General features: G+C 42.5%; 1 protein-coding gene across 1 annotated transcript; it reads left to right on the top strand.

Moving 5' to 3' along the window:
* Positions 1–3,562: 3,562 nt before the first annotated feature.
* Positions 3,563–14,703, top strand: ap1m1 (adaptor related protein complex 1 subunit mu 1). Its single transcript, XM_062404690.1, has 12 exons — positions 3,563–3,757; positions 4,804–4,960; positions 5,072–5,139; positions 5,254–5,384; positions 5,958–6,105; positions 6,474–6,600; positions 6,889–7,031; positions 8,084–8,155; positions 8,431–8,589; positions 8,808–8,933; positions 13,380–13,455; positions 13,868–14,703. Exons 1-12 carry the CDS (start codon positions 3,716–3,718, stop codon positions 13,888–13,890), a joined length of 1,272 nt encoding a protein of 423 aa, XP_062260674.1. The 5' UTR covers positions 3,563–3,715; the 3' UTR covers positions 13,891–14,703.
* Positions 14,704–18,279: the final 3,576 nt, after the last annotated feature.

The following is an 18,279-nucleotide window of genomic DNA, read 5'->3' as shown; positions in this document are numbered from 1 at the left end:
TGTGTGCAAGTGTGTACCATAATGACATCAACGCTGATGGACCTGTGTGCTTTCTCTCAGCTCCACTGTGCCAGCTGCCTCAGCTAAAAATAAAGATTACAAGGAAAGTCAAAGAAAGGTGAGGCGTCCAGCGGCCATTCAAGTGACATCTGAAGATAAACTCTGACAGATGCATCTTGGATTTTTCATGTTGTGTTGCGACGACCCGGTTGTTGTTATTCCTTTTGCAGACATTATCCTGGGTGGTTGGTGTCTTGTGTGGCGCAGAGAACGATGTCCAGGATGAATGAATTTAAACCTGAACCTGAACCTGAATCTGTTTGCCTGCAGGTGCTTCGACATTGAGGAGCTTGATGCTGCTCTTTCCATGAAAACCATGATTCTTCACAAGACCTCCTTTGTGAGATAAGAACACTTAAAAGCAAAATAAAGCATTTAAAATAAATCATTGGATTATGGGAGACATTTACAGTGAAAACCCTGAAAATGCTTTTCACTAAACTTTAGTCGACTGCAAGAGTTGTCTTTAATGACAGATTGAAAATGAATCCTTTTTTGGCACAACAGTGTGAAAGTGTTGGCAGTTTAATCACTGCACAAACTCAGGGTTTAACTAACGTTTATACATCATGACCTGCAATGATAAGAGCGCTGACTCTGGGCCTTATTTGGTCTGTCAGGCTGCTCGCTGCACATGTTTATATTACCTAGATATTATTCTGATAAAATAAGGTAACAAATATTGATTTTGGAGGCGTCTCATAGAAATGTGGTAATTGATGGCTTGTCCTGGTGGTGTGGTGAGTCCGAGCTGGCTGTGCAGAGAGCAGAGAGGATGGTTTGGAGCAGAACCAGGAGAGAAGAACGAGGAGCGTAAGAGAGAGGAGGTGAGGGAGAGAAATCAGAACCCTCCCACAGGAAACCGGGCTAAACTCTTCTTCTCCTTGTATGGTAAAAACTCCCCGAAAAGCCACAGGATCGCCTTGGGAGTAGACTCAAAGTCCTGCTAAGTATAAATCACAAAGCTATGGGAATAGTGTAACAGATTAGAGTGTAAATGAATGAAGAACACTGACTGGGACCCTTTTAGCAGCACTCAAGGTCATGCGAGGGATATGTAAACACACATATTACAGTAAAGGCTGTACACGTCAACAGAAAACGTTGCATCTAGTGCAGTGATCAACCAAAGGAAATAATTATATGGACATGTATGATTGCAAAAGTTTACTTTGGCAGCGTACACAGCAACACCTGTGTGTTTATGATGAGTCACAGTGTAGTGAGACAAGCCCAGTCGTCAACCTACGCAGACACGTCCGCCTTCTGTACCAACACGTCCATCAACTACACAACTACATCCAATGAATCCCAAGCACCAAGGCTGACTATGGACGCGGCATCCTGTTATATTTGGTCGTGTAACTCAGTCCAGTTGTATCTCGGACTCCTGACAATGTCTGGGCTCAATCTTAGCAGCCAAGGGGTCGGAGATCTGTCACTTTGACGAGGCACAGTTGTCTCGCACAGGCACCGGCGCTGAAAGGCTTTTCACACCAAGAGGAGGGGTGAGGAGCACAGGGACGGTCTCTTAATGGGGCACCATTAAGGAGGGAATCATACATCCAACATCCATACACAGTCAATCATTCTTTGTTTACTCCAATTCTCACGTCGACTGTTAGAATGTTTATTTGTGACTATTCAGAGGCCAATGAGATTTCAAAGAGGCCTGCCCATTGTCACCATCCGTCATTGCCTCACATCCTCATCGCTGTGTCACAATATTCACCTGCTTGTGTTGCTGTACAAGAGCATGCTAATGACCACAGGCTTAATGCTAAGCCCGTACCAACTCAATAATTACTCCGGTAGCCTTGTGTAGCATAATACACTGACACAGTAATAAGAGGTATATTTTTAGATTCGAGCAGCAGACATTCTTCTACTTGAGTTTCAGGGGTCTTGTTGACTCTGATGAAGTCATTATTTGTTGCTCGGCTGCCGTTTAGGTTTTCACACATCAGCGGTCACAGGCGGTGAGATGATCGGCTGTGTTCTGTTTGGGTGAAGCGCGATTGGAGTTCGGACCGCGACTTCATTCATGACAGTGAAATCACAACTTTGATAAAGATTAACACTCATTTTCACTGTTGGACAATAGTAATAGAAAAAAACAGTGAGTAGCTGATTAAAGGTAAGTGAGGATGTGAAAGCCTGTTGTTAGTGGACTTTACTAAATGATCTTTACACATACCTACAGTAACATTGTTGTGTATTTTTCATCTATGTGGCTTCTTTTAAATGGTTTTAGCAAAGGTCATTACTTAGGTCTAGTTATTTGTTTTAAAGCTTTAATATAAGTATAGGGTGGACCAGTTGGTGGCACAGTGTCATGAGTAGCAGTGTTTGAGTCCTGCAGTCTTCCTTTATGCTTGTTCTCCCTGTACTTGTTTAGGTTTTCTCCAGGTACTTCAGCTTCATTCTCACAGTCCGAGGACATGCAGATTCACGAGACACTAAATTGACTGTGTAAATATGGGTGAGTGGTTGTTTATCTTTGTACGTTGGCCCTGTGATTCGCTGGGAACCTGTTCTGCGCCTACCCTGATTGGCTCCAACTTCCCCCTCGAAGTATACGTGGTATGGATGCTGGGTGGATAGCACATGTATACACCAGTTTGCTGGGTCCGAAATTTGGCCGGCCGGCACAGAGCCCTGACTTCAAACACTGCTGGGATGATCTGGAACACCTACTCCAGGCCAGGCTACATTGCCATAGTCCATGGGTTTGGAATTAGAAGTAAATATGGGTGTAATGACACACATGCTTGTTCAGTTGAGCTTTACCCCCTGTCTGTTTGAGACATTTGATCTGGTGAAGGATGCGAGAATCGGTACTACACACATCACAACACTGAACACTAAAAAGTCACATAAAAAGGTTCACGGGAAGGAAACATGATTTAAATAAAATGCATGGATGACAATGATTAAAATTAACTTTCTTCTTCAATCTTGATAATTTCCTGTTTGTAGTCATCAGTATTATTCATCACATACTGTCATATTTAATTAAGAGCCGCTCCCTCTCACTGCTGCAGTATGGTGCCACCTTGTGGCGATCATCAGGTTGCAGGAGCAGCAGATGCTACACGTTACTTGTCTTGTGCAGATCATTCACTTCTCCAGTAGAGGAAGCTACAGGAACAAAAACAGAGATGGTGACACGAAAGAAGAAGACGAACACCACTCAGAAACCATGAGATCCTTTCAAACTCTCTGGAAATGATTTCCTTTGCCTGAACGTTTTTGCCAGACATTTCCCATCATCATCAAGACAATTTAGAGGTCGTGGTTATGATGCCTTTTCTCAAGCTCCTCTCTTACTGACTGCCTTGAATTATTTTTTAATTCTAAAGCACCTTGTAACTGCGTTTTAAACGGTGCTATGTGAACAAAATATTATTATTATTATTAGTTAGACATTAAAATCTAGGAATAAACCTTCAATACCTTTTCTCAGCCTCCTGCGCTGATTCCTCCTTCTCCTAGGGGGCGCTCTGTAGAGAGAGGCCCGGTCGGTGTGAGGGGGAGAAAAAAACGAGGAAGCCTCTCTTTCCTCCATCCTCCAGTATTATGAATTAAAATCTGCTTGTTTGAAATCATCCCGAAGGAACTTCTGTCTTTAAAAACGCGTGTAAATTAATCCAAGATGTCTGCGAGCGCCGTGTACGTCTTGGATTTGAAAGGAAAGGTGAGATAACTGCACCGGGCTGCTACGATGCTAATGCTAGCTGCTAGCCTAGCGGACACATTCCTCAGTGACAGATTATGATGTGGCCGATTCCGGCAGCAGAGCAGCGAACGCGTTAGCACGGCTTGTTTTGCTAAGCTTCAATGTTTTAAGGTTTAATCTTGTAAGTAATAAATGTGACATAGAAGAAGGAGGTTTGTGACACATTGTGTTCGACCTGGAGAAGACATCAGGCCGCTGGCTAACCTGCAGGTGGTGTCAGCTGTTAGCTAGCAGCCAAGCTCACATTGCAAATTCCTCCAATTCACGTGTTTTGTGCTACACTTTACAAACATTTTTACTATATTCACGCAATGTATTTTCAGCCCTGATCGTCCTCTGGTCACTTCGGCTTTAAAGTTGCTCATCAAGATTGATTTGAAGCATCCAGTTCACCAGGAGTTAATGGTGGAGTGCACATATGTTTGACAAAATAGTGATGCTAAGTTATTTTTATTCAATATTTCAAGTAATACTGCAGATGTGTTTACATCTGTTTGGGTTTAGGGGGATTTAAATACCCATTTTTTCCATTTGCACAGTTTATATCAGGGTGACACTAGTCTCATGATGTGTGGTTAAAGATTAAAGAATAGATGCATGAATGCACACATGTAAAAATGCACCTGATTTTGATTAAATGATTAACTTTACTTCTTACTTTTCAATCTGCTATTTTATCAATAACAATAATCCTCAGGGGCGTGTTGCAGAGAGTGAGTTTAGTGAAATTCTCTTGATTCTGATAATCCTGGGTTGAGAGAAACATTTTCCTGTTTCAGAAACAAATATCACTTTAAGTCTGTTGCAGATATTCTCCCAAACAAACCCTGATTCTTTCACTCAATCCTCCTGAAAGATAATTCTGGCTGCACTGTATTAAAATGGAGGCCCTGCTCTTTATTTACTCAGCTCCAGAGTTCAGGGTTAGGTTCAACCGGCTTTCTGGAACAGGCCCCTGGTTTGCAGCCCTTCCCAGCTTCACCAGTACTGTTTGTTCCTCTCAGGTCCTGGTGTGCCGAAATTACCGGGGAGATGTGGACATGTCGGAGATCGAGCACTTCATGACCCTTCTGATGGACAAGGAGGAGGAGGGGACGCTGTCTCCGATCCTGGCCCACGGGGGAGTCCGTTTCATGTGGATCAAACACAATAACCTCTACTGTATCCTTCCCTGTTAACCTGCAACTTCTCAAAACCTGGTTATTCACTTTGTGTGACTGCTTTGCCTTTAAACTCTTGCTCCGTTCAAATTCTTAACACACAACACATCAGTGGTGGCAACATCCAAGAAAAATGCTAGCGTTTCGCTGGTGTTTTCCTTCTTGTACAAAATAGTTCAGGTATGTTGGATCCCTTTACCTGCTTCGCTCAATACACAACTCAAACCAACGCATGTGTAGTTTATAGATGGTGTTTGAGAAACAAGTTTATGAATCAACATTTGTGTTCTTCAGGTTTTTTCAGAGTATTTCAAGGAATTGGAGGAGGAGAGCATTAGAGATAACTTTGTCATCATCTATGAGCTGATGGATGAGCTGATGGACTTTGGCTATCCTCAGACCACTGACAGCAAGATTCTGCAAGAGTGAGTATCCTCTGTGAGCCACATACCCACTGCCACAAACTACATGTACAGTCATTAAAGATGTGGCCAATTAATACTGTTCTTACTGATTAAGCTTTTAGATTATATTCTTATTGTTCTTTAGTTTAAAGAATGTCCAACAAACATAACAAAGCTCATCTGTCTTTACCGGAGCCCGAACTAAAGCAAACATTATTCTTTTGAAACTTAAAAGGGACAGAAAATTTAATTTTGTGTATTGATATTTCCGTGACTGTAAATTGAGCTTTTACAAGTATAAAAAACTGTGTTTACAGGCTACTTTTTGTTACTACTGTTTTCTCATATCTATACGTCAATAGGAGCTTATTGTCCTGTAAAACAACCACAAATTACCATCTTAACTTTTAGCCCTGTGGTTGCTGCAGCAAACAAACTCTGGATTTCCCCCTTAGTGTTCTTTAACAACAGTAATACGATAACCATGGCAGTCTCTGTTCTTCTTTGATGCTTTCTGGGAACTCGCCACCGCAGACAGTTGATTTCCTTTATTTCCTCAGTTTTGCCTCAGTGTTTATTTTTTCCGTCTCTTAGATACATTACCCAGGAGGGGCACAAGCTAGACACCGGCGCCCCGCGACCCCCCGCCACTGTCACCAACGCCGTCTCCTGGAGGTCAGAGGGCATCAAGTACAGGAAGAATGAGGTTTTCCTGGACGTCATTGAGTCAGTCAACCTCCTGGTAGGAACTGCCTGTTTTAGCATTGTGTTGCTTAAGGAATGCCAGTCACAGAGCTGCTGCACTTCCTCACTGTGTGTGTCACAACACACTCAGAGTGTTAAACAATCTGATCTTGTCGGGTTTTCTGTGCTACTCAGATGATACCCCCCCCCCCCCCCGGCTGCATTTGAATGATCTCTTTATGCTTCTCAGTGTTTCCATTGCATTGATTTATTTGTGACCATTCCTACAATATCTTTAACAATTTACCAATACACACATTTATGTGAACTGCACTGTTAGACTTCTACACTTGTGATTGAATCATCTAAGATGCATGCCTTTATGAACAGGTCCTCTGACACCAGCTGTCAATTTGACATTTTCAGGTCAGTGCCAATGGTAATGTTCTTCGCAGTGAGATCGTCGGCTCCATTAAGATGCGTGTCTTCCTCTCTGGGATGCCCGAGTTGCGGCTGGGCCTTAACGACAAGGTTCTGTTTGAAAACACTGGACGTGAGTTCCCCCTCATGACAGACTGTGGTCTGATTCTGGTGAAAGATGATTTGAGCTACAGGAAGCCTCATGATGGAATAAATGAGTTGTGATAATAACAAATAACACTTTCGAAGTTTGCAGTGAGATTGCTCTTCCTTCCTTACTCACTGGATTGTCCTGTGTCATACTTCACATCCATGTGTAACCACATGCTGATCCCAAAATATGCAGTATACCAGTTCATGTGATGCTGGTACATTCTTCTGGTATTGTCTTTCTGAAATGATCTTTATTTTGTACCTGCAGGAGGGAAGAGTAAATCAGTAGAGCTGGAAGATGTCAAGTTCCACCAGTGTGTCCGCCTGTCTCGCTTTGAGAACGACCGCACGATCTCCTTCATCCCTCCGGATGGAGAGTTTGAGCTAATGTCCTATCGCCTCAACACTCATGTGAGTACTGTGGATTAAACCAACTCACCCCCCTAATGGTCTGCAGCTAAATATAGTCAAGATAGTTAGACAGACTCAGACTCGGACATTGTCCAATCTAATAACCCGAAAATCTGTCTTATTTCAAAGAAGTTCTAATTTAGTTGGATTGATTCGTTTTAGTGCTACTGACAAAACATCTTAACCACCAAATATTGTTCTATTACTGAGAAAAATGGAAAAGTGATTAAACAATATTCAAAATCATTTAATCTATCATTGTTACCATATCTACTCTTATGGATAAACAGTGGCTCGCTGCAATATTTACAACAGCTCCTGATGAAAGGCATAGTTGGTCAATACATTAGATAATATTGTCATGAAAGATGAAACATAACCAGACGTAGATTCGTCATCAACCAGACACGTAATTCAATTACCAAAAGCATTGTCATGATTCAGACATGACAATCATATAATGAGTAATATGCTATAAACAAGTACATTGTGTTAAGAAGGTTTAAAATATGATGGAATGTTTCACAATGGTTTCCTATCCTGTGGGACAGGAAGTAGAACTATGGAGCAGAATTCTTTTGAGGGATGAAATTGTGGTTTGTATTCAATAAAAGAGTCAGTGCTTCATAAGTGATTAAACTTTCTAATGTTATTGTTAGTGTCAGCCTCAGAAATCTAGCGTTTGTCATCTCATAAGCTGTTAAAAATATATATTGTTGGTGGATACACCAAGAAACATGTTGCTTAATTACACAACGTGTCAAGTGGCGCAATGTGTGCTTTTCCCAACATTTCCTCATCGCAACACTGGCTCCACACAATACAACCATGATTATAGGACTATTTGTTGTTTGTGTTGGTGGTTTTGGAAACAAAGCAAACTTTAGTTTTATTCTTCTACTTTCAAAGTTGGTTCAAGGTGTAGTAATACAGTCTATCCACCGGGTGGTGACTGCGTCATGTGCTATTTTAGGTGCGGCGTTTGTCAAACGTGAGAGAACCTGTTTTAAAGTGAATGTGTGAGTAAATACATTTGTGCTGTTGTGTCACAGGTGAAACCCTTGATCTGGATTGAATCGGTTATTGAGAAACACTCCCACAGTCGGATCGAGTACATGATCAAGGTTTGTTACTTCCGCAATCATACCAGGCTCCTGTTGTTAATTTAGAAAACTTGAAAAAGTCTTGTGACAAATGACTGGACTACTCAACTTTAGTCTGACTTCTGGTTTGTTCACATTCTTTGCAGAGTATACAGTAATGGTTTGTGTATCTGTTGCCACGCATGACTAATCCTGATTGAATAACCCTCATTTTACATCAGTCATCATGAACTGGCCCGATTCTCTGCTGAGGCGGAACGCGGTGCTAAACTTGACCTGCTTGTTTCTCCTCTCAGGCGAAGAGTCAGTTCAAAAGGCGTTCCACAGCCAACAACGTGGAAATCCACATTCCTGTGCCAACGGACGCCGACTCACCCAAGTTCAAGACCACAGTGGGCAGCGTGAAGTGGGTCCCTGAGAACAGTGAGATCGTCTGGTCCATCAAGTCTTTCCCTGTGAGCAGAGACTCCTCAATACAATGCACTTGGTTACAAAATCAGAAATTCAACAGTTATTTACTTAGTGACGATAAACACTTGATGTATTTATTGTCCGTGTCTGAAAGCAAGTAAATCAACATAGAACCTTTATCATTTCATCCCTTTAAACATTAAAACACAATCGTTTTTCCCCATTTGTTGTGTTAAAAAGTTTTTGTTGTTACTTGTCACAGGGTGGAAAAGAGTATTTGATGCGAGCCCACTTCGGTCTGCCGAGTGTCGAGGCTGAAGACAAGGAGGGGAAGCCGCCGATCAGTGTCAAGTTTGAGATCCCTTACTTCACCACCTCAGGCATCCAGGTGAGTCCTGCACACACACACTCACTAAACAGTTATTTTGTAAATCTCCCTGCAGGCAGCACATGGGTAGAGATTAAATGAGCTGAAACGCAATTTTCCACTGGGAGATAAGAGAACTTGGGACTCTGGGAGTTTTAAACAGAAAATACATTGTGTTTATTTCCGGATGAATCCACCGAGTCGGTTTTAACAGGTGGTCAAACTGGTTCCTGTTCAGTAAACCACCAGAGAGAAGATTCAAACTCTCAAGTGCTGTTTGATTATCAGCCAGTGCACATGCATACATACACACACACACACACACACACACACACACTCAATCCAAATATCTTTTAGGTTTCCTTGTCGTTGCAGATTTAGAACTTCTGACGAGCCGCTGAGCCTCACACATGTCCTCTCTCTCAGAGCAGGAATTCAAACAATTCATGTGTGTCTCTTTGTTGGCCAGAGGGGGCAGTAAGGCAGCGCCCTGACACTGAAACTCCTTTTCTTTTTGCTGCTCTTCAACTTGAACTTGGACTCTCGCCTCTATGTTAATGACAGTGATAGAAAATGTCATTCTCAGTTACAGATAAGTAGATTCATTGGGTTTTGATTGTGATTCCCATGAATCTGAGAGAGAAGATAATGTTTTTCCTTGGTGTTTGAATGAAAACTCTTGCTGACCACAGACTTGAACACATGTGCAGCACATACAGTATAATCACATGTGATTATATGTGTAGCACTGCAGTAACTCAAAGTTCTGTTTTCCCATGCCTCGATATGAGCACACAATGCCAACTTTACAAACTCTTATTGGAATATATCATATGATTTCACAAAAACAGTGTTTTCCTCAGTTTTTACCTAATTACACATCAGTTTTTCAACAGCTGGACTCATTTGACACTTAACCTCTAAAACAAGACTTTTACAAGTTACATATTTTCAGAGATCAAGTGATGTTTGAACCAGAAGTTGTAAAATACCAGGACATTCATTCAAAAGAGGAACATGGCACCAGATATAGCTGACACTGCCCTAAACAAGTAAGAACGCATTTCTATAAATGAATAAACTTCAAAATGATGCTTCATGTGGCTTAATACAATAATTCAACAGCAGTGATACAAATTAAAGGAAAAATAGAAAAACTCATATATTTTGTAAGCTGTTGACTTCACTCATTGCGCACATCTTTTTTCATATCAGCTTTCACATCTGTTTATGGTTAACCTCTTCACCAACTATTCCCTCAAGAGTTTCAATATTGTTATTGCGAATAGCCGGTTCCTATTATGTGGTGAACTGAGAACACAGACAAGAAAATGTGCTAAACAAGCAGCAGTATTGTTTTTTTAGACTTTCTACAATAAAACTCACTGAGTTCTGAATCCAAAGATGGATAATTAAATCCTATTATTCAAGTGGTGGTACAAAGTCCTTTTGGCAAAAATGCTTGTTAAAACAATTTAAAGGAAGTGTGGGTATAAATCTGTTCGACAGCCTTGGTCACTGAGCATTAATCAATTCTTTCAACTTGTATATGTACATCAAAAACCTTCTTTAATAGCCACCAGTGTACTTTTCATAAAAAGGTCTGAATCTTTTACCAAGAAACTCCAATTTAAGGGTTAACTTTCATCTCATTAAAAGTACCAAGAGGTCAAATTTTCCAGCTTGTCCACATTTCCTGTGAAAGTCAATAAAAATCATTATTAAGTTGCGTGGCCATTATGCAGCCCACTCGGATACGAGGGGCTCAAGCCCAGTTTAATTGAAACGTAACTTACTTGTAATTAATTGTGACTCGATAAGAAATGTCATTTTTTTTTAAGGTTATTTGGCAGCTGAAAGAAATAATCCCAGTTTTGTTCTTTCCTGTAAAATCTTTGCCAAGTCGTAGGCGCTGGTCCCACACTGGAGTCAACTTGTGCTCGGTTCGTCTTGTGTGTCTTCATTTGGACAACAACTGAATTGACATCTTAAGTCAATGAAGTGTCCGATGTCTCTTAAAACCTGTGATGGGGCCACATAAAAACATTTCTTACTAAGGAAAAAACTCATGTCAATAAATATACAGGAGAAATCTGAAACGATGCTGATTAGTATTTCAATGGTTACACAATATAAATATTAAATATACACATTTTATTATGTTAATTTACCTGAAAAGCTCTGATTGTGAAAACCACAGAGTAAATACGTCAGGTTCATTTTTCAGATTTTTTAAATGTGACCTCGTACAATTTGTTCCCAACGTTTGAGAGGACCATGGTTCTCTCTCCAGGCACCAGAGGCTTCTCCCAGCAGTCACATGTTGGTGCATCACAAACACAGACTATTAAGACCCATATTCCCACCGAACCCTTGTGTGGAGCCTTATTACAGAGTGAGCGCAGGCCTGGCCTCAGACTCTTAATGCAGTCAATAACACCGCTCTGTACGTGTGAGAAGAGCCCACCAAGTTTAATTAGATGCGTGTAAATATCAAAGCATGAGAAAGTTCCTCTTAACTCCACCACTAAGTGCAGGGCAGCACACATGTGAAGTGTGTATGATGCACGTAACTGCACCTTGTAAATTTTACGAGCGATGGAGTAACCCGCCACTTTGGCCGAGTGGCAGCGAGAGCAGAGCGGTAGTTACGTTTCCAAACCTCCCGTCTTTAGGTGATGTCGAGAGAAGCCAAACATGTTGGCAGATGCTTTTCGAGGCCGGAGCTCCGACCAAAACCCTGATAAGTCCAGACCACACATGTAGTCTGTACTTACCCAACGAGATACAACAAACAGTCTCCTTTCCTCTCCTCATCTTACAAGCCATAATGATATTTTGCGGAGGACGGCTTTTGATGCCATTCTGCTGACTGTGTGCCGACGGTCAGGCCGACTGCATGTTTGGCTCCTGGGTTCAGCGAGAAGTGCTGTGCCTGCAGACTTGGTGATCCCGCGTCTATGTGTTTGTCGTCATGCGTCTGGCGGCCACGGCGCTGTCTCCCTCTGACCTCACTGTGTAGTGGAAGGTAATAACAAGGCGGCGAGGACCGAGGCCTTACCAAAGGCCTTGCCCACAAATTCCTGCCCTGTCTGTCCGGCTCTGAGCTGGGAACCATCGTGATGGTGACATCTCCCAGAGAGAGGGTGGCATCGTGTCAGCATTAACGCTTCTCATCCCTCCCAATAGTGAGAGCTTGTTTTTTTAGCAAGTGTAAGGGATCGTGTGAAAGTTATCTCTGCGAACATGAACGTGTACGTAGTTATTTATGATGTATAATTATTACCACTCCGAGATGAAACAACATAAAACATGTTGAGATGAGATGGGATTTCTCAATGTTGTTGTTTTGGTGGAATTGTAACAGATGTTATAATAAATCAAGTTATATTTCGTCATTTAAAAATACTGTGAATATAAAACCAACGAGGACATTTTGTTAAAGTTTCTTTTTATAGTTCTTTGGGCACCTGAGTGGGAAAAACAGGGCGCAATCATGTTGAGTGATGGTCGGTGTGCCAGGGTATTTTTATCACCTCTTCTCGAAATCCAGCTCTGTGGTAACAGCTCTGATGAAATGTCGGTTAATGGCTTGTGAAAGTTGTATCTTGATTATGCTGATGTGCACTTCTTTTTTTCCTCCCAAGCCCAAGCCCTGAACAGAACAGTGATGCAAATTCACTCTGTGTGTACCTTGAAAGCTGCTCTGTAGCTGCTTCCCCCTTCTCAGTGTTACTCATACTACTGCTTCCTCATAAACACCACTACTCTTACTATCAGCTTGCCACAACTTTAAAGGGGGAATTCAGCAGAGGACCGGCCTTTTGGAAACTGAAGAAGTCAACACCTGTGTCTTTAGAAAAGATAGCAGCTTGCTCCGTTACATACAAGAAACCAACATACTCTACTGTCTAACCCTAAAAGTAAATGATAAAATGCACACAGAATCAAAAGGAAGTAAAGTAAATTGTTTAGGGGAGTTTTCCTCACACTAGTCGAGGGTAAAAAACAGAGGAGGTCCAACCTTGTACCGGTTGTAAAGCAAATTTGTGATTGTTGACAATACAAATACATTTTGATTGATTGTGCAAATATAACCACAAATTATTTCTAACCTTTAAAAATATTATAATTATTTTTGTTTGCTGAAAACTTTGAGTCCTAACCTGCAAATACGATTTAGTGAATTAGTGGCTCTTCTTTTTGGTGTGAGGGTGTTTTTTTTTTTGTTTTGTATGTGGTGATCAGTCCCCTGCAAACCTTGCACAAAATAAATCATTTTAATTGTAAATTTGTTTAGGATTAAGTACTTTTAGCATCATTTTGCATTAGAAATAAACCGTTATACATCCTTGCCTGCCTTTTAGAATCCAGTGTTAGATATTATATATTTAAATACCTTTCAAGCAAACTACTCTCGTCCTCCATCAGTCATTTTCGTATCTTTCTTTTCTTTCTCTTCAACAGGTGCGTTACCTGAAGATCATCGAGAAGAGTGGATACCAGGCCTTGCCATGGGTGCGCTACATCACCCAAAATGGAGGTGGGTTGAGAGTTCACTGATGCTGAGTGCTCATCTGTGCATGTATTAGGCAACAGTTGGGCAATGCGGTGCAATGTGGTGGGAACCAGCTCTGTACCGATGCAGTTCTATGAAAAGGGGATACACTATAGAACATGAAGCAATGTGGCAACGTCTTGCAGAATGTGAGAAAGTGAACCTTTTGTGTTCTTTCTTTTTTTTTTGTGGGCTCGATCTTCACACTGAGATATTACCGAGGTTGCGCATGTCGGTCTTTTTTCTAATGTTGCCACTAATTGCCACACACCCTCATCTCATTTCCTCTGTGTCCCATTCATTCTGGGTGGAAGGCATCAGCCGCCTCCACTGGATTTCTCTCTGATTCCCTCCTTTTCTTCGTCCATTTGATTAAGTCTCTCCGTTTCCTCCTCAGATTACCAGCTCCGGACCCAGTAGGCAGCGCTGCAGCCGGCAGGTGGAAATCAAGAGTGGGTGGAGTCGAGCCGCTAATGTGCTCCCAATGGCAGGTGTCAGTCCGAGGACTGTCGGTCTCTGCTTTCCTTTAGTTTTTATTATTTGTTGGAAGTTATATTCATTTCTGATCAATGCGAATATTAGATGGAGCCTTTGGGTAGGTAAAATAATTAATTATATTTTACTACTGTGTGGGCGAGGCCAAGAAGAGCAGGAGTAATGTTTACATCCAACTGATTCAGTGCAGAGTTGTACACAATCTATCACAGTGGGTCAAACGGCTTGAAGCAGATGTTACGATTCTGGTTTTAAAGTTCCAGTATTCACCTCCTCACAGGTCAATAACACACTCATCAGTCGGTCTGATATTTTTTACATGAAGCCTCTTCGTTCTGCCACATTTCCTCTTTGTTGATTATCTGTATATATTTGTTACATATGAATGAACTTGGATTCAGTGTTATTAGTTCGATAACTGTAAATTTAAAGAGTTAAAAATTCCTTCACTTTGTATTATCGTCGAAACATGTCGGAGCAATGCCTTCCTGCTTGGCTGTTGTGCTTTTTATTTTTCTCATCAGTTTGACTCCCCTCACATTCAGCTTTGCAAAAACAAAAACAAAAAAAAAGATGAAATGCTGTGAGTGAAAATGACACGGTAAAGAAAACAAGTAAAAAAAAAAAAACACGCTCTTTTCCAGCCCAGCACCTGTTCCCCCCCCCCCCCCCCCCCCCCCCCTCCTTGTCTGCAAACCCACTATTTTAAATCATTAAATGTCTATTTAGAGAAAACTGTTCCGTGGTCTGCCTGCGTCATTTCTCACATGATGTCACTGCAGCCCTCAAGGTGAGCCGTGGTGGTGTCATCAGCAGGCACCTGTCCGGCAGAGCGGGGGGGGAGGGGGGGGGGGGGATGCTGAATGGAGTGGAAAGTTCTGCAGAAACACACACACACACACAGGAGGGGGGGGGGGGGGGGGGCTGGTTTCCTGTATCATGGTTTTAGCTAACCCTGGACGGTTCTTTCCATCCCATCCTGGAGCTTATTCTCAAACAGTGCAGCTCTTAATACCCTGAGCCGTGATATCATCGGCAACTGAAAGCCAGCACTCTGTAAATATGCAGGAGAGCTGGGAAGGATGTGACTCAAGCTGTGGTCAGCGGTCACAGACACGTTCGAGGGAGAAACGTCCGATGGACTAACAGACTGGTTATTGTTCTTGCCAAGCCAGACTGCAGCGGTCCAGCGTGAGGTCATACCTCCAGTTGGTCTCTGAATGGTGATTCTCTTAATTCGTGTGAGTCACATCGAAGCAGGTGCTGCAGGTCGCGACTCCGTGTCACAATGACCTGAAATGCCAGATTTGGGCTCGTTAACTCGTCTCACGTTGGACCTGATCCATTTTGTTTGGAAGCACCTGCTTTTCTTGTAACAGCCACAGCGCAGGTGTGACTCGTCCTTTGCGTGCAAGGCGGTTGGATTTCTCAGAGGCGGAGAATCCACTTGATTTTCGGACCAACTGGCGTCTTGTGAGGGAGGAACCACACCCGGCTGTGGGCGTGTCTTAGGGTTTAAAACAGAGAGAACCTGCCAATAACGATGACACCGCTGAAAAACGTTAAGTGAAGCTGCTGCTCCGTCTTAAGTAAAAACTGGAGAATAGTTTCTCTATGGAAAAATACATTTCTCGCTCTTCACCCTGCTGACTTTGGCAGCTGTGATTGACGGATGGTTCATCCACTCACCTGCCAAGTTTATTGTTTTTCCCAGCTGCCCTTTTCCAAACAGTTTCCAATAAAGCTGTAAGAAACCATCTGTTGTGTCAGGTGGGTCGCGTCTGGGAACATAGTATGAGTCATCAGTTTTCCACGTTAACATGTGTGCTACTCCATGTTCTCCTCATGATCAAGTTTCTGAACTATGACATCTGTCCAAGGATCCTTACGTAATGTCCTTTTTGGTTTGTTGACAGCATGGATTTATCTTTTCACCTCATCTCTGGCACCTGTGTTCAGTTTAGCATGTGAACACACGTCCTATCCAGCAGTGATCAGAATGATCGGAATGAGACTAGGAATAACATCTGCTCCGACCAGATTACATTTATCTCTTCTACATCTCTGCCTCTGCAGCCGTCTGGGTTCACCAAGGCTTGTCTATTCAAATCTATGATGACTGTTAGCTCCCATAAAGATTTAAGCGTCTCTTAGTCCAAGTCATAAATTCTCACACTCACACACACACACACACATACACAAGCACACAAACGTAAATTTAAGTGGCAGTGGGGCAAGAAAAAGTTAATGGAATATGAGGTTTGTATTTTTGTGTATTGAGCGGAAAAAAAACAAGCCACAGCCACAAGTCTGAAGCTATTCTCAGTCAACAGCTGCTGCACTGATATGTGGTTCCTGAAATGCTTTGCACAGATAGAATCAGAGCGTTAAAACAATATACAATTTAATAATAAAGTGCAGTACAACCTAAAACACACCTTAACTACTGTAACCTAATTCTTAAAGGTTCAAACAATAGTCGCGTTCTAATCTTGATGTACTTTTCTAAAAACTAATACTTTGTGGCATTTTAAATGACAGGTAGGAATTTACAGCACTTGGTAATGGTATGAAATATGATTATGATTATCATTGTCTAATCTTTGAAAGAACCACAACAACTTGAAATGAATGTAGCCCATGAGATGCATGAACTGCAGGGACGACACACCTTTGATCTGGTTTTAAACTAACTTAATTAAATTCTCCTGCCAACAGCATCACTGCACTAATAGCAGGGTTCCTACGTCATGAAAAGTCATGGCATTTTCAAATGTGTTTTTCCAGGCCTGGAAAAGTCGTGGAAAGTTGTTATATTCATATTTTCACGTCGTTCATTTACACTGAGTTTTAAATAATTCATATGCTTTTAAAGAAATATACGTTTAAAATATAAGCAGGCATACTTGGGTTAGTGTCATTTCAGGTATACTGTATGCCTTGGAATACTCATTGTTAGTTTAAATACTACATTTTGTCACTTTTTTGCGTATTCACCGAGATTTCACCAAAATGTTCGGTCAAGGAAATTTGGTTCAAAGTCATTGAAAAGTCATGAAGTCAAAATGAGTATGAACCCTGTAACAGGTGAGCAAAGCAGGAACTTTACCCCCCCCCCCCCCCCCCCCCCCTCAGGTGATTACTCTGTTTGCCATGCGGACCACACACTGTTATATAGCAGAAGTTATTGGCAATGGAAAATAACTATGGTTACTCAACCGCAGTCGTGAAGCAACAGGTGGAGGTCGGCCAGCGTGGCAGCGGCGTCGACTTCAAACGCAGGTGCGCCGAGAGGAACCCTGTGTTTATGGATGCGGAACCCCGGTGCCTAGCGACCGAGGGAAACCCTCGCGTGTCACATCGGGACTATGAAACAGCGCGTGACGTCAAGACAGGTCGTTCCCCTCTCAGGCATGCACAGGGCCCCTGTAATCATCTGTGTGAAGTCCGTCACCCTCAGTTGTGAAATACAAATAGTCAAATGAGTCACTTTAGAGGCCGTAACTGGAGGAAAGGTGTTTGAGAGTAGGTGAAGCCGGTGAACGAGACGGGGCTTCCTCCCACAGACAGGACTGAAATAGTTGCTGCACCGGTTTTGAGAACACCAGGAGCTCAGTGTGTGTGGTCCGGCCTTTACAGCAGGGTATTCCTCAAGTTTCCATCCTCCTGTGTAGACGCTGCAACAATATTGGTTTAAAGAGCATATAGCTGAGTGTTCAGCCCGTTTGGCCCTGAGACTCGGGGGTAATCTCTCAGTCTCCGGCCCACACAGCGCTGACAGATAGTGGGCTGGGACGGCCGAGCGTCGTGCGTGACAGTGGGTCACGCCGCCCTGTCAGAAGCCTCACGTTACCTCAATTACTTCTGCTATCGCTTGGTCAAAGTGCACAACCGGGTAAACGTTTGGCAAAGTTTCTATATTTACTTCCCCCCCCGTAAAAAAAGATGTCATGCAACAAAGTGTTTTGTTCTGTCGTGGCCTTGGAAACGGACTCATCAGCACCGGAGTCCAAAGTCTGAGAGATCAGCGAGTACAGTAGAGGACGTGCAGCCCTCCATAACTCACACACCACGTTATTATGGGCTGGTGGAGCAGTGGATCCCAACCTGTGGGTACGACCCCCCCCCCAAACAGGGTGGGTGGTCCCAAGATAGCAAATCCGAGTGAGGGAGGGAGGGAGGCAACTTCAGATATATGGGGGGGGGGGGGGGGGGGGTTACCAGATGATTAAAGGGAAGAGAAGAAAAAACCTGTTACATAGAATAGTTTATTTTTTCCTCTTCTCATATTTTGTTGTTTTTCTAAAGTGCTGG

The sequence above is a fragment of the Platichthys flesus genome, chromosome 14, assembly GCF_949316205.1.
Source record: "Platichthys flesus chromosome 14, fPlaFle2.1, whole genome shotgun sequence".
Classification (NCBI taxonomy): domain Eukaryota; kingdom Metazoa; phylum Chordata; class Actinopteri; order Pleuronectiformes; family Pleuronectidae; genus Platichthys; species Platichthys flesus.
This window is presented reverse-complemented; position numbering and strand designations above follow the sequence as displayed.

Excerpts from the sequence above, each read along its gene's own strand:
- ap1m1 (XM_062404690.1), top strand. The coding sequence starts at position 3,716 with ATGTCTGCGAGCGCCGTGTACGTCTTGGATTTGAAAGGAAAG. Across the intron at positions 3,758-4,803 it reads TCTTGGATTTGAAAGGAAAG|GTCCTGGTGTGCCGAAATTA; the intron begins GTGAGATAACTG and ends TGTTCCTCTCAG. Across the intron at positions 4,961-5,071 it reads CAAACACAATAACCTCTACT|TGGTGGCAACATCCAAGAAA; the intron begins GTATCCTTCCCT and ends ACAACACATCAG.